Source organism: Rhinatrema bivittatum, chromosome 13 (genome assembly GCF_901001135.1).
Source record: "Rhinatrema bivittatum chromosome 13, aRhiBiv1.1, whole genome shotgun sequence".
Classification (NCBI taxonomy): domain Eukaryota; kingdom Metazoa; phylum Chordata; class Amphibia; order Gymnophiona; family Rhinatrematidae; genus Rhinatrema; species Rhinatrema bivittatum.
The window spans coordinates 23,357,532-23,381,851 of NC_042627.1; the positions used below are offsets into that span (position 1 = coordinate 23,357,532).

Genomic DNA, 24,320 nt, shown 5'->3' on the forward strand with positions numbered 1-24,320 from the left:
GTAACCAGGTTTCTGATAATGTTTGTTTATGGATACCTTGTTTCTTTCTTATAGGATTTATTGGATAGTAAATTTAGCCTACAGGATATGCTTTTGTTTATTTGTCACAAGTTTGGTTGGTTATTATGTGGTAGGGATTTGGTGTTATTTTATGGTGTATTTTATATTGAGTGTACATAAGAGTCTCATGAGTCTATAATAAATATGATAAATAAATAAATGACAGCACACCATTATAGCCTTGTGGAAGAGGAGTTTATTTTCTCAACTAACAAGGAAGTACAGCAAAAAAATCTGGCATGCCTTATTCTACCGATAGAATGTTCAGAAACCAACTTATCAACATAAAGAATAATAAAACAATCAAATACCTCAAAGGTACAAATTAGGCATGAAAAGCAAATATTTCCAGAGGAAAGAATGCTCCAGAACAAGAGGTCATAGTATGAGGCTCCATGGGTAGAAGCAAAATCAGAAAATATTTCGTCACTGAAAGAGTGACAGATGCATGAATTGGGCTCCTAGTGGAGTAAAAAATGGTAATAGAATTATTTAAAAGCCTGAGGTAAGCATGGAGGATCCCTACTGGAGAAGAAGTGGGGAGAGAGCCAGAGATTAGCTGGGATCTGTGATATTTCACCGGGAGTAAAATGGGGCAGACTAGATGGGCCTAAAGGTTTTTATCTATTGTCATCTTCTATGACAGTCGTAGGAGCAGGATTTGGAGGTTGCCATATTACAGACAACCCATCCTTCACTCCCTCAGGAACAGAAGTGAAGGGAGATGTGATAGGGAAAAAAAATACGAGCAGCTAAAGGAGATGCAACCAAGTGATGTCTGGTTGTTTTCCAGCAGACTGCAGCTTCCCAAAAGCTGATTGGTCAGTGCTGGCAGTTTGGTTGTGGTTGGCTGCTATCCAGCAGGGCCACATGATCCAGGAAGCCAGATGTTTGGCCAATAGCCTCTCTAGTTTGGGTAGCTTTCTAGATTATTAACAAAGCTAGATGGTAAGACATGGAGGTGGCTAGGTGTTGGATTAAGTATGGGGGTCTTGCATCCTTACTAAGATGATAGAGAATCCATGAGGAAACAAACAAGTCTTAGATAAAGAGAGATATTCTACAAGCAGTTAAGCTTCTACAGCTGCAGCTGGGATATGTCCTTGCTGTGTAGATGGGACTAATTGGGCAGACTGGATGGACCAACTGACCTTTCTGCCGGTATCTTCTATGTTACTATGTTACATGTACTTAAAAAGGTTTTTCTGCTTGTAGCTTGATTGATACAGCACGCGCTCAATTTTCATTTTATGTTGGTTACAGTAGTTTCATTAATTTATCAGCAAGCATGGTCAAAGCAGAGATACTACAGTCTTCTCTCTAGGTCCCGAAAACGTGCAAACAATGCCATGAAAATCCATTCAGTAGAAGGGTCAAAAAATCAAGCAGAAGTAAACTAGTCCCATTACTCCCATGCTAGCAGGGATCCAAATGTTTCATTCTTTCTTGGACTTTTACAAATCAGTACTCTTTTCTGCAGATTTTGGAACTGCCCGAGGAAATGAGAGCCCGTTTGTGCAGGCTGAGAGCATTGTCTGGTTCCGCTACCACAATTACTTGGCTAAAAAGTTTTCAAAGGAACATCCCGACTGGTCTGATGAAGAGTTGTTTCAGCACAGCCGGAAATGGGTCATTGCTACTTACCAGGTAACAGTAAAAATAAGTCAGTGCTATGGGCCAGGTAATAGTAAAAATGGATTATTACTACAGATGAGGTAACAGCAAGATGGTCATTGCTATATACCAGTCAGCAGTAAAATTGATTATACTGGAGCATACTAAGTAAAAGTTAATTGGGACCTCCCTAAATGCCATGTGACAGTTAAAAGAGGCATCCCTACAAACCAGGTAATAGTAAAATAGGATGGCTTTTTTTGTTTTTCTTTGTAATCTGTCTTGAACAATCTGTTGTATAAAGTGGAATAGAACGTTTTTAAAATAAATGAAAATAAATTTTTTTCGGTCTAAAGTTGAATTACATTAATGCACTGCTATAAGGTACTGCAGCTGTCAAACTGAAGTAGGGGAGGGGGAAGGCTGGGAGATGTTTAGTGTTGAAATAACATTTGAAAAAAAATCTAATTTTTACATTATTTTATGGGGGGGATAGAGAGAGGCTAAAAGCATTAGAAAAGAGAAAAAGAGAGCGCAACCCTGAAGGTTTGAGAAAAACTGAGATACTGTATGGGATATTTATATCTTGAAAAAGAACAAGGGATGTGCTTTAGGAAGGGTTTATTCCATGCTGTGCCTATTGACAAAAATTTTATAAAGATGCCCCGATTACATCATTATATAGACAAGGATTAGATTGGGTCTTTGCGCAGAGAAGGAAGATGTATAGTCTGCCTTTTTATAATGTTCTCAATTTCTGTGAAAAATTAAATACAAAAACCATAACAAGATAGCACATACTTCAGCCAAGAGCATCTTTATCCTATCCTGTTTTATTCTTAGACTTATATATTGCTTTTCTCCAAAGACCCAGAGAACGTTACAGTACAATTTCAATAACAAAAATTATATCAGCATAAAAATTACAGTACCATAGAAAACTCATCAGTATTATATGATAAAGTACAATCTTCCTTAAGACTCCTTTAAAAGCCCATTCTTATTCCTCACCCATGGCTCTCTCTTTCACAGCACAATATAATTTCTCTCGGCCAGGTTTATAGGCCTAAATAAACAACAGCTACAAAACATCGTACGTCAGAATGAATGTTGTCTCTGCCCCTCAACATTTTGTACACTTTCTCAAGAAGGCTGCAGAGACACCGAAAAAACAGAAGTTAACCAAGGGTGCTTTAAGCCCTTCTCTGCCAACACATATTTTAATAATAGTCACTCACAACAATCATTGGTGACCTATCATAAAGTATACTGCAATACTTAAATAGTGTTACGTATGCTAATTTGCCTAATATAAATAGAGTTTGTATTAATATTGAAGAGCTAGGTATTTCACCTTCACGGCATGGTCTTCATCCAGTAAACTTATTTAAAATCAGCTAAGAATTGGATAAGGAATAGGTTCAGCATTGTCTTGGGGGGGGAAGGGGAGGGAGAGTTGAGGGTTGGGGTTACTGCTGAAGTTTCTCATACATGTGGCTTACCAAATCTTGGGGACAAAAATGAAAAACACCTTTTTTTAATATCCTGTTGTGTGATGTGCATTAGGAGTAATGTACAGCAGGCACCAGTTGTCCATGTTATTCTTTATTTCAATAAAAAGTTTAAACATTAAAAATCAACCAGATCCCTGGTAAATTAACAGCGTAGATTGACAGAAACACTTTCAATGATTGTCAAAGTACATTATTTGATTCATTCATCGATATTAAAATTTGTTAATTATACATTATTAAAAAGTAAATACTTTACCCGTCATAATAATAGTTTTGATTTGGTAGCCGATCCAAATCAGTTCATGCTATTGACCTTTGTATTTGTATTTGTATTTTTTAATTATTTACTGATTTAAAGTTTTTTTATTGGAAGAAAATCAACAAATGAATAATAAATCAAATAACATTAACAGCACCCATTTTTCTTCCTCTTTCCATCCTGTGTGTGTGTATATATATATCCATCTCAGTCTCCTCCATAATAAAATCTGGGTGGGACTGGAGGTGGGGCTTGCAGTTACATGTGTACTTTTGCACTTTCAAAAGACTGCACCTATTTTCCCCTTGAAAAATAACTATGTGCAGACTTTAGCAGGTGTAAATGTGTGCACATAGTTTTGGCAGGATACTTTTTGAAGGGAAAGTATGTGAATGCCTTCTCTTTGAAATCTGGTGTAAAGACTTTACCCCAATGCAGGCAGTTACAAAATTGCCTCCTGAATGCCCAGGATAGTTATTGGCAGCCCTTCAGATTGAACCCATATCTGTAGGCAAGTCACTTCACCCTTCATTGCCTCAGATACTAAGCTGTGTTAGGGCTTTTTTTGTCTGGTAAACAACGTTTACCATGTGATAAATGATTTAATGCAGAGATAATGTGCAGTATTTCAAATATTGCACATTATTGACCCCCAAAACACGCAGGGCAATGTGGGTATTAAAATGAACTAATTTGCATACACATCAGCTTATTGATATTGCTCTTATATGGTCATCAAATGACACGGCTTCTAAATTTGCAAGCCACATTATTTGATGGAGAGTTAGCTCTGGGGAAAACACAGCAGCTTAGAAAATCAACCCTTTAGGTTGTTAGTCCTCCAGGGCAGGGACATACCTACTGTGCTTGAAGTATATCTTGCCTTGAGCTCAGGTTTGGAAAGGCAAGATTATCTAATCTAAAATCTAATCCACATGCTTGCTGTCTAGTTTATAATTTGATTTCAAAGAATCTTACATTTCATTCTTTATTTTTCTTGTTAGAATATTGTGTTGTATGAATGGTTGCCTGTTTTTGCCCAAGGAAACGCCTCAGTTTACACTGGTAAGTAAATGTATGACGATACCTGCTTTCAAAGTAAAGAACACCTAACTTGCACAAAGCAGCTTTTCCCAAGAACACTGCAGTGGTCTAGTGAAGGGGCATAATGCAGAAAAGCTGGTAAAAAATGAATCAGTTTAGTCTATTGCAAAGGCATCATCTTCATCTGTATCCCATAGTGCTGAAAACTTTGCTTATATGGAAAAGGCTTCTTATGCTATCCAAGTGCACCTATGCTGTCTACTTTAAAAACCAAACAGCAGTCCAAGACTGCTTTAAAGATGCATTTATTGACAGTCATTTTTCAACTTTGTGCCTTTGCTAGTCTGATCATGTATAGACTACAATGAGCCAGATGTGCTAAGCATGTTTTCCTTAAACACAAAAGGCCTGGATCATCAAGGTCTTTTCCCATATATTGGGGGAGAGGAGGAGTTAGAAGCCTTAATGAATCAGGACCCAAAATAAGAGAAGCCCTTTAGTCCATCTGTCTCATATGTGTTGTAAAATGCCCTGATTAAAGGTGCCAAATAATTACAGGCACAAAGTGAAAGAGAGTTGTATATTTTTACATTTCTTCAAGCAGTATCCCTGTTTCCTTAGGAATAGAAACTGCCATATAGGCAAGACTTGCACAAGGGACTTCGCACACTCCCATTAGGGATGTACATTCGTTGCTCCAATTATTTCATTTGTTTTGGTGGTATGCGCATATCTCACGAATGGATAGAAGGCGTGCAAATCTGATGGTAAGTGCCTACATGCGCGCATACCATTTGTTTTGCATACCTGCTATCCGTTTGTGAGATATGTGCATGCTGCTGAAACGAATGGAGCAACGAATGCACATCCCACTGGCAATACTGACAGAGAAATGGCAAATTGCATCTCACATTCTGCACCGACCAGTTAAGCCTGAATGCATTCTGCTTGTGATGGTCCTGTGAAGATGGCAGCTAGCACAGTTGAACTGCCAGAAAACTACAAAATGAGTGCAGTGAGAACTTGAAGACCATTTCCAGGGACACTGGATTAAAACCCATCTTTATTTTGTCAGGTTATAAGCAGTATGTGGACCCCGGCATTTCACCTGAATTCCAAGCAGCAGCAGTACAGTTCACTGCCACCATGGTACCTCCAGGCGTCTACATGAGGTACAGAGAAAACACCTTCCCTCCATTGATAGAAGCATGGAAGGAAAATGTCAGGCAGTGGGATGTGAAGTCCTGAAAGTATCTTTGGCAGTTCTGCGTAGTAACTAATGGTGTAAAAAACAATTTGATCTCAGCCAGTAAGCTGAAAAAAAACACTACTTGTGAGTCATCCATCAGCCTCAATCAGCCCATTTGTACAAAGTCTCATCTCTCTTCAAAGATTTGTCCTTGCAGAGTTCCACCTGACTGGAGGGGGAGCCCTTCTCCCGGGCTGGCTGCGATATGGGAGGGAGGCTTTTCCCTCCCTCCAGCCAGCAGCGATATTGGAGAGGAAACACCCTTCCCCCCGCCAGCCATGACATGTCAGGAAGCCTCACCCCCTGACCACCCAGGACACCGTGGAGTCCGGTGACAATCCTGACCCTATATATAGATTATCACAGTAGTCTCCTCTCTTTTTCTTCTCGTTATGTATATGCCAAATTGTTTGTAGAAATGAATGTAATAGAAGTCTGTTTTTCACTGCCTTTATGGTTTTTGTCTCTTGACTGCCTCTTTCAGGAGCAAGGCTTGCAGTTTTCGGAACGTGGTTGACATCGCTAATGATAAGGACCACTTCCCAGCATTACGCATGTGCAACAGCTACTGGAACCGAGAGGTAAATGGAACACCCTGGGCTCTGCCATTGCATTCGTGGAGCTGAATGAAGACAATGCCTAAAGATTTGCATCTTTCTGTGGGAATCTGTACATTAAATATGTGCAACATGCAAATTGCTTTATGCAAAGTAACCTCCAAAATCCTTTATTAATAGTGCTCTCTCCCCGGCGGTGTTATCATGCGGAGTCCTTATTGCTTCTATCCGGTCGGGGTCGCCTGACCGACAGCGGCCGTGTTTTTCGTGAGCCGGCGCAACCATGAAAGGGCAACCAAAAATGTTAGAATAAAATAGGAAACCCTCCGGTGCGTTGAAAGACTACTCCCCCCGAGGCCCCTGAAGCAGGCAGACAGCTGCCGAAACACGGCCGCTGTCGGTCAGGCGACCCCGGTCGGATAGAAGCAGTAAGGACTCCGCATGATAACAAAAGAGAAGAGATGATAAGTATCAAGATGAAACAGAGGAGAGCCTCATGCATGGTTGGTTCACCGTCGGAGAGAGAGCACTATTATTAAGCACAAAAAAAGCAAAAGCAAAAAAAAGTAAAAAATATTAATAAAGGATTTTGAAGAATAAATACGGGGGCTGCTGAATGAGACAACCAAACTCAGGTTGTCTCACATGTGGCCACCGCACATTACCACATATTAAGGAGTTCCCTTAATGATTGGTTGTTGTTTATGCAAAGTAACGGCATTGCCATTAGCACACACAGAGGGTTTTGCAATCTGTAGCATAGGCCCACTTTACTTTATTTCTACCGACTCTGCCATAGAGTTTCAAATGTTCGGTCATATCACGCCGCAGATGCAGAATGCGCTTGGCATTACTTTCCAGAGTGATCCTGCAGTTTGCTTACAATTCTGATGTTTCATTTCAGAACTCGAACCTAAAGAGGCCCACAGACATAGATGACCTGCTACTGGGGATGGCTTCCCAAATAGCAGAAAAGGAGGATAATGTGGTTGTTGAAGATGTCAGAGGTAAACTGTTGCATCCGATTTTCCTTTCTTTCAACATTGCTGCCTCTCAGAACATTCTTTGGATGCTTTGTTTTTCGGGGGGATTTATAGATGTTGCTTGCTTGGCAAAATGGAGAGAATTTTGAGTCTCTTCGTCGTTCATAGGATGCTGCCTTTATTTCATGGGACTGAGATACCAGGAACTATATACAAATCACTTAAACAGAGGAGTTGGATTTGTTTAAAAATTAAATCCATGCAAGCTGGAAAAAATTAGATGTGATTTTTGTTTTTCTAATTTTCAAGTACTTCTTCTTAACAGACTACTGGTATGGTTCTATGAAGTATTCTCGAACAGACTTCATGGCCAAGGCTATCCAGCGAGGGCGTGACCTTGGCCTTTCCACTTATAACAACGTGCGGGAATTCTTTGGCCTGGAACCTGTCCGGAGCTGGGATAAAATCAGCCCTTGGAATATTACAGAGGTCAGAGGAATGCAGCTCACATTTCTTTTCCAGCAGCTTCTGCTGCCCTGGACATTTTGAGTACTTTTAATGTGACCTTGTTGAGATGAATGCTTCCTGTTTTAAAGATGCATAATATTGTTCTCTTCATTTCACATTCACTTACATGCGAACAAGCTTAAATGATTAAACAGGTTGACATGTAATGAAATTCCCCTGCGATCCCTTCTGTGTTTCATTTCTCATATAACATCTCATTAAACATTGGTTATCCAGAGCAATGAGATGATTGACTGGGGAGGAAACGTTTGCATGCATCCATGTAATAAGGTTTAATGATAGCACTAGTATAGCATAAGATATTGTTAAAATTCTTTTTAATAGCAGTAACACACAATAGGTAGTGACATACATATATGGCCATTAGTCAGATAAGTCTGGTTGGAAAAACCCGGAGTACTCTCCCTGGTTATGTTCAGTGAAACTTAGCCAGGTAAGTGTTCCACTGATAGTTCCCCAGTAACTTTCCTGTTAAAAGGGTCACTAAACATTGATCTCTAGTTGTATTTAGTCAACTTCTGTGCATTAAATTATAGAGAATATTTTTTAAAATGAGGCCTGAATAGCTAAAGGCTTGTGAGTCAGGCAAACTGTTAATTTTCAAAGTGTTCAAGCATATCTTGGGTATGGATTCTGGATCCAAGGTGCACCTGGGGGGGTTTCTCTCTCATGTGTATACCCTTCTCATCCTGAGGAAAGAACAGAGTCCCCCATCTGAGTGCCCGCATTTTCTTCCCTGGAACATCATTGATGTTCAACAACTGATGGAATAAGCTTCCTAATACTCACTGAAGGCCTACACATCTGGAAACCGGATGTGAACTGAACATGGGCGTCGACACTCAACCCTCTTTCTCTGCCCCTTCGGTTAAAGTTGAGGACCGAGGATAAAGAACTCCAGAGTTTGATTCCTTTTTCCTCACCTGACTCACCATCTGACCTTTGATAATCCACGGTTTAAGCAGTTTGTTTTGTGAATAATAACATTCACACACTTCCCTTCATAGGCGGGTTAGGACATCCTCTCCTGAGTAGCCGCTTTCATCTTTCTGAAGTTCTATGACGATTATACAAAGGGTAATTCTGTAATAGCATGGGTAACTTATCTGGCACCTATATGTATATGTTACACTGGTTTTCAAAGCAAACTTGTGCACATAAGTTCATTTTATAAAATTTTGTGAAAATACACAAACAAACTCACCTGCATTAACCTGCTCTGTGCAACACGCAGCGTGCGGGTGTGTGAATTTACATGCATACTTTCTAAAATAAAACACATGTGCGTAAATCCAAACTCTGCCCTCAACTCTACTCCTGCCTTTTTTTTTGCTCGTGTAAAAGTTATGCACAAAATCTGCTACTGGGCATACTTTAATGCAATTTTGTAAAACTCTTTTATGCACATACATCCATGTTCTATGCACATAAATGTCTTTGAAAATTCACCCCACCATGTATTAGGATTCTCTTTGTCTGATCTGCAAATACAAATGATTTTTATCATCATTAATATTATGTTACTGGGTGCCTGTATAATCGCAAATCTATTGCAACGCCTCAGTTGTAAATGGAGACCATTTTACGCATAATTGTTCTATGTATTTGCAGACTGTTACTTGCTAACCTTGTAGGCACAATTGTGAATCACAATCTGATCGCTCTCCCTTCTCTTTCTGACTGTCCGGCAGGTCATCGATGGCCTCGCTGCCCTCTATGGTAATGATATATCCAAGCTGGAATTCATACCCGGGATCATGCTGGAAAATGGTGGCAGTGGGGAACTTTTTACCGCAATCATCCTGAACCAATTTGAACGCCTGCGGGACGGGGACAGGTTTTGGTTTGAAAATGAAAAGAACGGGTAGGTTTTGTGCTTCTCCAGACTCCTTTAAGCTGATCAGGAGCTCTGTGTTCAACGGGAGGTTTGTCCATCCTTCGTGGGACTGCAGTGTTTGTTCAAATCGCTTGCATAAATATTCCTGAGGATTATAAAACTGATTGATTATAAGTGGAACTAGGGAAATGCAAGAATACTTTAAGGTGAATTTTTAAAAGCCAGACTCGCACATTAATTAGGGGATGCGCAAACGTGTTGAGAGGATTTTAAAAGCCGCTGAGATACGCGCACATCTCAGAAGCTTTCAAAAAGGGGCAGGCTGTGGTCTGGGTGGGGCACGGGCATTTCGGGCATGAACCTGAAATGTGCGCCTAAATGCTTCTGCGATCAGGCGTGCGCCGAGGCCCCCCGCCGCGTAACTTTACTTCCGCTGTGCATGACGTGTAAGTTAAAAAAGAAAGAAAACTAGGCAGATCTGCGGGGTTTTAAGGGTGGGGGCTATTAAACTAGGGGGGTTTGGAGAACCGCTGTCTTAAATGGGCGAACCGGGGATGAACTGGTAAAACTGGAAATAGCGCCCCTTAAAAAAATCCCCCGATTTATGTGGGAGAAGTGGCATTTGCGCGCATCCACTTAAACCTCGGCACCCGTGTGTGCGTGAGCACACGCATGCATATATGCGCACATGTTATGAAATATCCACAACCCTGGGCGTGGGCACCGCTTTGAAAGTTACCGTCCCTGTATGGAAGATAAACCAAAGAAGAAGGAAATCACAGGTGCATTTCCTTTCTTCCATGTTGGCATCCTGTCAGATCATGACAACTTAACTGTGCCGTGGCATTAAATACAGTGGATTCATGTTACAGAAACTCTTTCCAGGGTCCCAAAGTCATCTTCCGTCATTTGAAGCCAATTCCTGAAGCATTTGCTTATAAGAATCTTATTAGCGCATTTGACTCCCAGAGCATCAGCGTCCACCTGCCCGTGGATGGCAGTAAACATTACGGCAAAGTATCATACTGTACTGTTCTTGATCAATTCATTCAGCAGGCATCGAGTCATTGTTAATGGTGCAACAATTTATTCATTTCCATTTTTGTAAGACTGAGTTACAGTTTCTTATTACTGCATCAGTTTTATTTTCATGTTTCTATACATTGCTTGCTGAGAGCTTTACATTTAAAGTCAGCATTCTTATATGGTTATATAATAAATAGCATAATGCACAGCATTCTTATATGGAATACAATAACTAGCATATTGCACAGCATTCTTACACTGTATACAATAAATAGAAAATGAACTACTGGGAGTTAAAAAAAAACAAGAGGAAAGTCATTCTGTGATAGTTCTCGCCTATTACCACTAAACCCTGAGGAGTAAAATTAGAAGCTGGAAATTGTTTTAGATTCAGACAAAGAAAAAAGTGACATCCCGATAACCCACCTGCAACATGCTGAAAGGTCATTCTTTAAACACAGAAAGAATCTGGAGGCTTCTGGTAGAGACTGAAGGATATTCTGTGGGAATGGTGCATGTGGATCAGGGGCAAGTGTATAATGAGCAAGTGTGAGCAGCCATGAGGCAGGAGGTTTAGAGATGCAGTTAATAAGACACAAAATGGCTACTAACTGAAGCAGGAGAAAGTTTTATAAGATAGTTAAAAGAGATACTGCATTTAGAATACAAGGTTCTTCAGCTGTGTTTAGAATACAAGTTGCGCTGGTTCTGGTCTCATTTACACTGATTGCACAATAAACAGTACCTTGTGCTGTAAGAATCCACTACGCCAAAGCTTCCCAAACCTGTCCTGGGGTCTTCACAGCTAGTTGGGTTTTCAAGATAGCCACAATGAGTATGCATGAGATAAAATCTGCATGCATTGGAAATGCATCATATGCAAAAATCTCATGCATATTCATTGTGGCTATCTTGAAAACCCAACAAGCTGTGGGATCCCCTGGGAGGTTTGAGAAGCCGGGCACTAAACTGTCTGTATTGAGACTTGGATATGACGGACAGTAGGGGGATAGCATCAGAAGGATAAATCAGGACACGTTTGGAAACTACAGAATGATGTTAGACAACAGATAACTGCTGATCTTACCAGTAGGTAAGGTAAGATAGAAATTAGGGGTATTTCTGGTCCTGGGATATTACTAACCCAGGACATGATGAACAGTCACAAGCTGCATTTTTCTTACTTGGATAAAACAAAATTCCACCATTTTTTCCCTGTAGGCTATTCACTAAAAACGAAATAGCAGAGATTAGAGACACAAGGCTTCGGGATGTCCTCGTTGCTGTTACCTCTGCCAACGCCACACACATGCAGCAGAATGTCTTTGTCTGGAGCACGGGTGAGAGCATTTCCTATTCTGAGTTTTGCTGCTTCGGGCACGGCCGTCCGTTCACCCACAGTCAAACCTTTCCTCAAGCAGAGCTGAAAATGTCAAAGATTCTTGGTAGCATGACTAAAACAATGGCTGGGCCAGGGTAGGCCACTTCTGTTTTCTGAATTTCCGCTCCAGACTGTTTGGGGCGATTCACCTCCTTCCCTTAATCCCATCGCTCATCGCATTCCACCCTTTCCCTTCTCTCTCTCTCTCGCTCTTTCCCCCAGCTTCTTTTACCTCCCGTTCCCCAGGCCCCCTTTCTCCCCCTCCATTCCCCAGGTCTGCATTTCCCATTAGACAGAATGGGCACCCGCGCCTCCTCCCCCATCTCGTCCTCCTGTCAGCAGAAGGAGGGGAATTGCTTCTAACCTGCATTTCCCGCCTGTAGTCGGAATTGCACAGGGGCCTTCCTGCTGGAACAGAGCAGCCCATTTCACTCCTGTTCTGGTGAGCCTTCACTGGCTGCCCGTTTTACAGAGAATAAAGTGGAAATGCCTTATGACGGTATTTAAAGCCAGTCCTAAATATCTGAAAAGTCAGCGCCCGATTTCCGCAAAATTTATTGCATCGGCCCCGTGATAAGCTGTGGGTGCTGAGATGCAATGGCGGAGTTCTGTGGATGCCCTGTACTTAATTTAATGAATTTAACTTTCGATTTATATTCCATCTTTCGTGACTGGTCAGCCACTTCAAAGCAGATTACATTCAGGTACCTTAGATATTTCCCTGTCTCCAGAGGTCTTACAATGTTAGGGTCCTATTTATTAAGCATTTGTCCCATAGACACAAAATGAGGGGAAACATTTAATAACTATGCCCCTAAGCCTGTACCTGAAGTAATAGAGGGCAAAGAGACTCGCCCGAGGTGACAAGAAGCACCTGCAGGATTTGAACCTTGGCATTTCTAGGTCACAACCTGCTGCTCTAACCACTAGGCAACTCCCCTACTGTGAGAGCATGGTTTCCGGAAAACAAGTGATGAGCACTTGTGGGTCTGTAGTTGTCCAAGTGTGAAATCAGTAGGGATCCTGATCAGGTGCATTAGAATGGTGCAAAGGTTGGATCAAAGCCTGACTACTCAGGACTGAGGCTGGCAGGACTGTGACCTCAGGACAGAGGCTGGCAGGACTGTGAAGGCAGCATGCACAGCTCCTGCCTGGTTTACTTTGCTGAGCCCTATGCTTCAGCACATCTGCCGCCAAAACAATGAAAAATATGTTTCAGTTCTGTCTTCAGTTTATTCAGCCTAACATCTCTGCATTTTGTCTCTTTTTCTTACAGGGGATCCTTGCTCTCAACCCCAGCAACTTACAGCAGAGCTGCTAGCTAACTGCACGCCTCTCATTGTAACCGACTACTTCCAGGGCAGCGTGGCTGGCTTTGCAGTTCTCATCGTCGCAATCTGCTGCTTCCCACTAGGTCAGATGAGTTTTGGTTCTCCTTTAATTTGTTTTTTTTTTTCTTTTGCTACTTTGCCCATTTGTTAAATATCCAAACCTTGTGTTTCTTGAGCTTCTACTTTATACTGAACTAATTCATGGTTCTGGTGAAAAGTGTGTCTCAATTTGTAATCAGTTTCTCAGGTTTCTTTTTTGTGAATCATAAAATAACTCTTAAGAAAAAAAAATGGCCCCTAATTATATTTCAGGAGTAATTTAGAATAGCCTGCAGTTCATCCCTAATGAGTATGCATGAGCTAGATTTGCATGCACATTGCCTCATTTGCATGCACATATGTCCCACACATATTTATTAGGGATATCATGAAAACCTGACCCTGGTGGCCCTCAAGCCTGAACTTGCCCACCCCTGTCTTAGGGTCAGAGTAAATAAATAGCAACTTAGCAGACAAGTGCCTTGAGACTTGTCTCCCTACCACCAGCACTACCACCATATTTAAACAGTAAGATCACTAGTCGCCCTATTTAATATTTAACAAATTAAAGTGACAATGAAATTTGCCTATAGAATTCTATGCATTCCTTAAGAAAAACAAAACTGCACGTTCCTTTATGCCGCAGGGTAATACCAGGACTGGATCAACCTATCCTGAAAATCTGGGGCCAATTGGCAACCCCATGTAGTGGACAGAATGTTCTGACAAGTACTGGGAACTTTGATGATGTAAAGATTTAAAGACAAAATTAGCTAAGGGGCGGATTTTAAGAGCCCTGCTCGCCTAAATCCGCCCAAAACCGGGCGGATTTAGGCGAGCAGGGCCCTGCGCGCCGGGAAGCCTATTTTACATAGGCCTACCGGCACGCGCAGAGCCCCGGGACTCGCGTAAGTCCCGGGGTTCTCCGAGGGGGGCGTGGCGGGGGCGGGCCCGGTCGTCGCGGCGTTTCGGGGGCGTGTCGGCAGCGTTTTGGGGGCGGGTACGGGGCGTGGCTACGGCCCGGGGCGGTCCGGGGGCGTGGCTGCGCCCTCCGTACCCGCCCCCAGGTTGCGGCCCGGCGCGCAGGAGGCCCACTCGCGCGCGGGGATTTACTTCTCCCTCCAGGAGGCGTAAATCCCCGGAGAAAGGTAAGGGGGGGGTGTAGACAGGGCCGGGCGGGTGGGTTAGGTAGAGGAAGGGAGGGGAAGGTGAGGGGAGGGCGTTAGAGGATTCCCTCCAAGGCTGCTCCGATTTCGGAGCGGCCTTGGAGGGAACGGGGGTAGGCTGCGCGGCTCGGCGCGCGCCGGCTATACAAAATCGATAGCCTTGCGCGCGCCGATCCAGGTTTTTAGCAGATACGCGCGGCTCCGCGCGTATCTACTAAAATCCAGCGTACTTTTGTTTGCGCCTGGAGCGCAAACAAAAGTAGGCCTATTCGCGGAGTCTGAAAATCCGCCACTAAATTTGTAGCTGCATCTTTTATAACTTGTGCTAGAGAGTAGATCAGAAGCCTTGCATTGCACTAAGTTCTATTTTTCTCAGCATGAAGTGTTGGCTAGGAAACCGTCCCCACAGGGAATGGGCATGCGTTAATTAAGTATGAAGATGATTTACTAAAAGTACAAAATTATTTTTGCAAATCACCCACAAAATGTGCAAAAATCCTAAAGTGTGGGTGTTTTGCACAAAATATTTCATGAAAATCCTCTTTTGTGACAAAGGTTTGCAACAGCCAGCATGGCAGTAGTAAACTTTGGCATAGCCTGCTACATACAAAAGTTATTCAAATTTCCCAGTAATAAGATACTACACTGCAAAATCATGCAAAGCAGCTTATTAGTGGGGAATTTAGCACAAACAGGAGTGTGAAAAAGGCTTCACAGGCCCATTATAACAAAACCAAATATAACTGCGCCTCAGAAAGGTGTAGTTATATTTTTGAGGCCAGTCTGGAGGAACCCTGCATCATGTGAGCCAGCACGCGGCCTGTTGCCCGCTCCCTATAGTAACAATTCCATGGTGGAGCTAGTGGCTCCCTCACCCCAAACCCCTCACCGAACAAAAAAGTAAAAAAAAGCCACTCACTTGCCCCCCATAAAAAGAGCAAAAGTAATACTTGTGTCTTCTGCCCTTGCCACAAACTTGGAAGGGGGAGAGGGGAATCTTCAGGGGCAAGATCAATACCCACTCATTCCCACCCCATTGGTGGCACTTACTAAAATGTCACTGGCTAACCCTATGTACTCCGTAACAAGCCCCATACCTTTTTTAATTTTGTCTTCTGAATGAGTCAGGGTGGGGTCTACTAGCGTTACCAGGGTGCTGCTACTACAGTGGGGAGGGAAGAGGAGGCCAGCGTGTTACACAGCAAGAAAAATGTTCTGCACGTTGCCATGGCCGGGGACACGCCAAACATTTCACACGAAAGTGAGCTACAGATGCAAAGGAGCTCATTTACATTCATAGTAAACTTCTGCAAAACAGCTGCTAAATTATGGAAAATACCTCAGGTTACATCCTGGGGAATTATGCAAGCAAGGTATTACACTAATAGAGATACACTCTGGAAGAGTGTTTTGTCACCCCACGAAAATAATTTTTTAAATTGAGAACTAAGTAATTTTGGCTAAACTTATTTATTTTTATCTAATCCTAATTTTTATTTTTTGGTGCATATTTTTGTTATGCTTGGCGCATCATTCTTTGAGGTTTAATTGGCCTCCATCTATGAAGAATTTAAGGTCAGACTTCAGCCAGGAGAATTTCAGCCTGGTTTGAGGATGATAGACTTCTTGGTGATTATTTATTATTCCAGTTTAATTAGTCACCATATCAGAGACTCAGAGGAACTTTCATCAGAACAAAAAATACAAGAGCAACATGAAATATTAAAGCCAACAAAAGAATGTAACAATAACCAAGAAGTGACAAACATAAGACATAGCAATAAACAATTTATAAACAAATCATCTATCAATGACCTGAAAATAGCAAGACTTGAAATCAAAGAGGTCCATATTGAAAAGATTAGTCAGGGTAACTTCAGGAGATACTATACGGCCAAATCTTTGGTTTCAAAATTTTCCCTTGTTCTCTCATTTAAATTTTGGCTGGACAAATCATTACATGGACAAAATTTAAATAGAGAGCAGGGGGAACATTTTGAAACCAAAGATTTGTCCAGGTAATTCTCAAAGTTGTCCAGATTAATCTTTTAAATATGGACCTCCTGCACAAAATTTAGTTGGATTAAAAAATCGATGGCGATAAGTAGTTACTTTTAGTCACGTAGTGCTGATACTCAGTGTTATACAGATAAATTTATCTGAGTAAGTCTGGTCATGCCGAAGGACTGCCCTAAAGTTATCCAGATTACTGTATCCAAGTGATTTTGATTTTAGCTGAGTATATTCAATGGAACATGTATCTGATTTTATTCCACTGGCTAACTCAACATGGACCACTAAGTACATAATTCTGATTTACTGACTCTTAAACAATTAACTTAAGCATCAAAAGCAATAAAACTAGTAAGATAAATAAAAGAAGTCAGAGCTGGCTAGGTGTACTCTGCTATGTAAAAGCAGATTTGAAAAAGATATTTTTTACCAGCTTTCTAATCATTTGTGTGTCAAATAGAAAGGAATTCCATTTCTGCAGATCTGCTAAGAAAGTTTGTTGAACTGGGGGAAATGCCAAGCAGATTTGCTGATTCAGAGAATTCCACATCAGATCTGCCACCTGCGGCATTCCACAGATCTACTCAAAATTCAATGCATTGGACTCTTACAAGAAAAGTTTGTCACACTAATTTGATAAAACCATGCATTTTTTGCTGGTTCATCTAATTAGTTCATGGTCTTTTTTTTTTTAGTTTGGCCATCTCTAGTGATAATAATTCTTGGGCCAGGTTGCCTACAGATTTTCCCACAAAAACAAATATGGGAAAGCCCTGAGTAAATATGGCCCTTGGTGTGCATAGTGGAGGCCTTGAAGTAAGATGACGTTCTGATTGCATTCCCATTCTTTGTATGTCCCAGTGAGTTTGGCCATTGCATGGATAGTAGCGCATACTCGGAAGAGAAACTTCAAAAAGCTCCAGAGGAAAAAGAGCCCCAGCACGGAGAAGCAGACGTTTTCTGATGGAATGGAAGGTACAAGGCTTCCGAGTGAAAGCGTATGTTTTGTAGAAATGTCCTTGAAGAGTTTAAGGTAGGCCAGTACTGGGAAAGTTCACCAGTTCATTCAGTCTTAGGAATCATAGTGCCACACTCCACCCCATACAATTTTACTATTATATTATATCCCTTTTAACCAACATTTCTTAAATTATTCATATTTGCTCATTATAGTCTGTTAGTCAATAATAAGAAGTAGAAGATCATAATAAACCAATTAGCTGAAGAATCTTCTGGATATCAGTTTAGAGGAACTGATGCCATTAAAGTCAATGGTAATTAATAGGAGGAGAAAAGATCTTTTCAAACACCCATTCCTAATTATAATTGCTTTTTCATTTAATGGGTATAAATGTATAGCTAGGGACTAGTAGTAAGCCCTAGCTTAATATTGGAACATTTAACAAAAGTTGCAGATCAATTAAATTGCAAACAATGGGCCTCATTTTCCAAGCACTTTACCGCGTGCGATAAATTCGCAAATCGCGTTAACAGCTGTTAACGCGAATGCAAATTAGTCATTTGGTATTCAGGGGGCGGAGCATATGTAAAGCAGGAACCTGTGTATCGTGTACAGCGAAACAGCCGCAGTGTTAGCGCGGCTAATAACTACAACTCCAACCTCGCGTTATGGACTGCGTTACAGGCCTGAAAAGGATTACCGCCATCCACGATAGTCAGAGAGAGAGAGAGAGAGAGAGAGAGAGAGAGAGAGAGAGAGAGAGAGAGAGAGAGAGAGAGAGAGAGAGAGAGACTTACTATAGTGCCTATGCCCTACATAGGTATTTTAACCCCTATAGGAGGGCCACCTACTAACTCGGGGTGGGGATTAGGTATGAGCGTCGGGGGTTGGGGGCCACTTTCGCATTCCACATGAGACCTACGGACAGAACAGTGGTCTCTAGTGCAGATTTGCTGGCTGTCAGAGTGAGGACGCTCACTCCAAGCGGAGATTTGGCCAACATTCTCTCCACCTAGCATGTTGTTGCCCAGGTAGAGTGTCCATCAAGCTAGGTAGAGAGAACGTTGGCCAAACCACTTCTTGGAGTGAACGTCCTCACTCCGACAGCCAGCAAATCTGCACTAGAGACCACTGTTCTGTCCGTAGGTCTCATGTGGAATGCGAAAGTGGCCCCCAACCCCCGACACTCATACCTAATCCCCACCCCGAGTTAGTAGGTGGCCCTCCTATAGGGGTTAAAATACCTATGTAGGGCATAGGCACTATAGTAAGGCGCTCTCTCTCTCTCGCTCTCTCTCTCTCTCTCTCTCACACACACAGCCTGTCTGGGACTATCGTGCACCGCGATAACAGAAACCGGCAATTATCATGCACCGTGATAAAAGACTGAAAGAATCATCGTGCAGTGGGAAAACATCGCATGCGGCGCTAATGTTTTCGCGAATGGCAAAAACATCGCCGCACACGATGTTTCCCACTGCACGAAAGAAGCCTCATTTGCATTGGTAACGCCCCCTAATGCGTTACCAATGCGATATTGGAAAATAAGGCCCAATGTTTGTACTACAGAGGGATTAATGCACAAGTATAAACTAGTAATTTCAAATAATAAAGCAAGCAGGTATAGCTTGCAGGTGACAGAATAGGTAACCCAGTAGCTATGTTGTACATTTATTTTTATTTATTTAACTTCTTTTACTATACCGATACTCAAGACCAGGTCTTATCGTACCGGTTTACAATGGAACAGGGGACATAGTGACGTATAACCAGTTAGACACTTTAACGATACCACGCTACTTCCAAATCATGGATCTTTTCTGTTTCTTTTCTCAGCCGTAGAATGGTGTGGCCTAAAGGAATCCAGTCACCAGGTTTATCTTCAGTTCCAGGCAACTCAGCTAATCAAAGTACTAGACAGCAGGAACTCTGTCATCCGAAGTATCAATCTACAGCACCAGAACCAGGTGGATCTGATCCAGTCTAACAATAAAGGAAACAAAGCTTTGCTTCTGAAGATTCCTAAAGAGTATGATCTGGTACGTAAATTTACGATCTTTTCATGAATCGAATGGCCCTCCATTACATATCCTCGCTATACATTGCATAAGGTACATTTTCAGTAGAACGCCTAACTGGCAAGGCACACAAATGTTTTTCATTCCACACAAACCCAGTGGAGTTTCAAACACAAGATGCCCTGGTGCATTGTGCTTGGATAATGGCTTGTTTTGCAGCTAGAAGCATGTATGCAACGTGTTCGCGGTATTGATTGATGGGGTGAATTACGCACGTGACTGGTACTGCACACATCTTTGTAATTGAAATGTACATGACTCTTTTCTCTGTGGCCAAAAGCACGCCTTTTATGAAAATACGTGAATACTTCCTAGCAGCTAAAAATCTGCTTACCCAGATAAGGTTGATTGTACGAGGTTTGGGAATTTTGTTTTGCTATTCACCCACATAAAAGGTACCTAAGCTTTTGAAAATGTATCCCTCAATGTATTTTTTTAACAGCTCGAGAATGAGTTCCTCCCATCTTTTCTGAGATTGAATCGCCTTCCTGTATGGTTTGACTTTTTTTTTTGTCTCATCAGGTGCTTTTCTTTAATGGGGAGGAAGATAGAAGCAACTTCATCCGAAATCTGAAGGTGTTCTTTGAGAGGAATGACCTCGCCCTTAATCTGTCTGAAACGAAGGAGCAAAACCTGCTGAAGAAAGCTGTCACAAAGCAGCAGAGGAGTCAGATCCTGGAGACCTTCTTCAGGCACTCCTTGTCACAGGTACTGTATGCCAGGATCCTCCGGGTAACTTCTCATAGTTCTTGTATCAATGTTTACTATGTTATTGGGATAATTGGACCATAGAAATATCACAGGATCCTGGCTAGGGATCCAGCTGTGTGACAGGGATCCTCTGAAAATATATTAGTACTTTTATAGATGTAAATACTGATGGGGGGGGGGGGGTTTGTACATGAGCTTCATTATTCATTCATAATTGGATTAAAGTAATTGAATAATGCAGAAAGTCAAGGATGGAATAAGACCTGTAATAGCGCAGTAGACAGACACAAATGGGCAGACATCTTCTTCTGTGATTCTATATTTCTATGACTCTCAGGACCGCTCATGCCTGTCCATACTGAATACTGATGCTTCCCAGACCATTTCCTCATATCCTCTGCATCTCTATAACTACAGGTGCTTGATATTAATAAATCCGATGCCGGAGATTTTACCTCTGAAACTTCTCAGAAAGCCAAAGAAGCTCTTAAGTGTGAGCTAAGTCGAGCGGAGTTTGCTGAATCCCTGGGATTGAAACCTCAGGCCCTCTTTGTGGAATCCATGTTTTCTCTGGCAGATAAGGATGGCAATGGATACCTGTCCTTCAGAGAGTTCCTGGATATCTTGGTGATATTCATGAAAGGTGAGAACCGACACGTTAGTAGGTCCATCTGAGGGAAGTGGTTGCCGACTAATAAATACCAACGTACAAAACCTTCAGTCTTGTGACACCAGTGGCCACCAGAAGAAAATTTTGCTTTTAACTTTATTTGTTGAGAGTACTTGCCCTGTAATATATTGCTGCAGTTATCATAATCAATTTCTCTTTCTCTTCCTCTACCATACGATTTAATAGGTTCACCAGAGGAGAAGTCTAAGCTGATGTTTACAATGTATGACATTGATCAAAATGGCTATCTATCAAAGGATGAGTTCTTCAGGATGCTGAGGTATGTCTTCTTCTGGGCTGATTTTATAAGGTTTCAATGCCCTTTTGCATGTGTATTCCATGCATGCCCTAGAGGTGGCTGAAAAATGTGTTTATGTTCTCCCGGCTCAGTGTCATTTTCATCAGCTTATCTTTGTTTCTGTATTTGCTCTGTCTTTCTTTCAGGTCCTTCATTGAGATCTCCAACAACTGCCTCTCGAAAGATTTGACTCAACAAGTCATTGAGTCCATGTTCCAGGAGGCAGGATTTCAGGACAAAGAGGAGCTGACCTGGGAGGACTTTCACTTTCTGCTAAAGGACCATGACAATGTCCTGCGGTCTACTAAACTCTGCATCCAAGGTAAGTGAATTGGACCGAAAGACATCAGGATTAGTCATCTTATAGCTTCTACAGTGTGACAGATGCAGAAGTAAGGTTTCACTGGATCAGTTTTAACAATGTTATAGCACAATAAATCTTTGAGTATTTATAACTTTTCCTTGTTTTCAGAGCTAGATGACAATATATAGGGTGTATATGGAATATAATAATGGTGATTTGAAAATATGAAAAATAATATTACATGCCTGTCATGTCTTCATATCAGATATCTGTCAAGGTTAACCTCTTTTTGGAGAACAACTTTCTGTCCTATGGTTCTTTGTATTGCATTTGGTGAGGACTTAGTTCCTATTAATGAGGAACACAGGTCAACATAGCTAGATGGCCTTCTGTTTCCTAGGAAAAAGGAAGCAATTTTATTGAATGTAGAAATCAAAATCCTTTGCTGTTAAAATTTAAAATTAGAAATGCCTGAAAAGGAATCAACTGAATCCATTTTCTGTGAATTACATTTCATGGCTACATAGCTCGGATGAGAAAATCACATAATGTGGGTTCTTGGTGAAAGGTGAAATGGGAGGGAATGTGCCTTACTGTTTAGTAGGCATTGTCGTTGCAGTACTGACCATCAAAAATACTTAGATTCCCAGACACAATCTGCAAACATACAGCAGGCATGGGAGATGTGTTTGGCTCCACTGAAATCCCAGGTGCTGCCTGTGGGTTTGACTGCGGCAGATCTGTCATAAACCACAGAAATCTGCATACTTTCAATGGAAGAATTGTCATTATGTTAATTGGTTGCTGTAAACTCGTTAGTAATCACATCTTGATATACAATAATAAGCATGTTGCCTGTTAGCCTCAGCCTCTTTAACTCTGGAAACAGCTGTTATTTTGAGAAGTATAAGTATTCTCAAGTTATTATCTAAATGCTGTGCACATGTACTGACCAGAATATCTGTGATGTAATTATAGGTTGGGTAATGCACTTGTATTATGAAATATATCCTCTCAAACACTCTACTTTTTACTAAGGGATTGACGTTCCTGAGCCCTTCAAGCAAAACATAAACAACAGAGTCTCATTCATAAACAGGAGCCACCATAAACACATGAATGGGTAAAGATCCTACTCACTTCTGGTGCTAACACTACAGCATGTGAAAGTAGTCAGTAAAGAGGTCTATTTAGTAGCATTTCCTCAAAGTGTCTGTTCCTTGTGGAACAGACACTTTATTATCCTAACAAATATTTAGTACAGTGGTCTGTAAAGCCTTCTTAGCATCTTCTCCAATCCTATACGGACAGGTCTGTTGGTGACAGTAATCCACTAGAGACTTTGTCATCTTCTACCCTTTATCTTATATTTGTTTTAATTAGATGTAGCCAGTCCTGGTTGGAGCTTTCTCTATACAGTAATAAATCTAATATTTCTGTCTATAATGGAGGAGTAGCCTAGTGATTAGCGCAGCAAGCTAAGAATCAGGGAAGATACTAGTGTTGAAATCCTGTTGATGCCCTTTGAGACTTTATACTCTCTATTGCCTCAGGTGCCAACTTGAGATTGTAAACCCTGTGAGAAGAGGGAAATATTGACTGTACATGAATATGAGGTGCCTTAAGCTACCATTCAAAAGGCATTAGCTAAATTAAAATAAATTAGGTAGGATTTGATGGACCTCTGGTCTTTTTCCGCCTAAACAACTATATTTAGGTTTATTTCCTCTTGAAATGTCGTGATTTTTGTATTCTGCTATCGGATCTCCTGCATTTTAGAATACTCATATTTCATATTCAGTATTAATTTATCTGCAAGTCTTTTAAATTCATTTGTAAAAGTTGAATCTCCATGAAAATGCTACATCTAATGGGTCCCCTCTTAAATTGTTTTGCTGAAAATGAATTCTCGCACCAGTAATGGGAAAGCACCAGAGGAAGTTGTTTACAGCCTGGAGCAAGAAGGACAGGAGCTCAGGAAGAGGTTTGGCAAGAAGTAGGTAACATTTCATATTCTGACCTATGTGGTTACTGAAGCAGCTTTCACATTTGTCACCCACCATTTGCGCTCGACCTCAAGAGTTACTAGAGAAGAAGGCTGCTTCACATCAGTGCCGCTTCCTGCTGGGCTGGGCTAATGGGAAAAGGCCTATCACGGCTCCAAGGGAAATGAGAAGCTATTACTGCAAGATTTTGTCCCATGCATCAAAACACTATGGATGCACTACATTATATATACTGTAAATTTCTCCCTATATATATATATATATATACCTAGCGAATATCAAGCCCTAAGAGTCAAGCATTTCACTTAGCATTGTGTTGTAAGAAAGGCGATATTAGCACTGTCTTAATTATTGTTATATACAATCCAATTACAGTAGCATGATCTTTCTCTATAGTGTGTTTTTATAAATCTTTACTTTTTTTTTTAAAGGAAAGCCTCTTATCAGCCACACTTGTATACAGAAGCCAGAAGGGAAAAATATCACAAAAGCAAAATTCAACAGAAGATCCAGCAGTTCAAGCGGTTCATTGAAAACTACCGGCGTCACATCGTGTGTGTGGTCATCTTTTATGCCATCTCTGCTGGCGTGTTTGCAGAGAGAGCATTTTGTGAGTACCTGGTTCTACTGCTCCATGGGCTCTCCAATATGGAATACAGAGTCCAATATTAGCTAGTGCCACCTTTTATAA

At 41.4% G+C, this 24,320-nt stretch overlaps 1 protein-coding gene across 3 annotated transcripts in view; it reads left to right on the top strand.

The window, feature by feature from the left end:
* Positions 1-24,320, top strand: part of LOC115075063 (dual oxidase 2-like) — a 57,641-nt gene that overhangs the window by 14,498 nt on the left and 18,823 nt on the right. For all 3 annotated transcript variants that reach the window (XM_029575212.1, XM_029575214.1, XM_029575213.1), the window contains exons 7-24: positions 1,541-1,707; positions 4,452-4,512; positions 5,567-5,663; positions 6,225-6,321; positions 7,202-7,304; positions 7,606-7,769; positions 9,500-9,672; positions 11,893-12,011; positions 13,329-13,466; positions 17,463-17,576; positions 19,399-19,601; positions 20,163-20,348; positions 20,769-20,994; positions 21,208-21,301; positions 21,466-21,641; positions 22,662-22,746; positions 23,542-23,619; positions 24,061-24,239. In XM_029575212.1, coding sequence (XP_029431072.1) covers positions 1,541-1,707; positions 4,452-4,512; positions 5,567-5,663; positions 6,225-6,321; positions 7,202-7,304; positions 7,606-7,769; positions 9,500-9,672; positions 11,893-12,011; positions 13,329-13,466; positions 17,463-17,576; positions 19,399-19,601; positions 20,163-20,348; positions 20,769-20,994; positions 21,208-21,301; positions 21,466-21,641; positions 22,662-22,746; positions 23,542-23,619; positions 24,061-24,239 — 2,460 coding nt within the window. The remainder of the gene's footprint in view (positions 1-1,540; positions 1,708-4,451; positions 4,513-5,566; positions 5,664-6,224; positions 6,322-7,201; positions 7,305-7,605; positions 7,770-9,499; positions 9,673-11,892; positions 12,012-13,328; positions 13,467-17,462; positions 17,577-19,398; positions 19,602-20,162; positions 20,349-20,768; positions 20,995-21,207; positions 21,302-21,465; positions 21,642-22,661; positions 22,747-23,541; positions 23,620-24,060; positions 24,240-24,320) is intronic.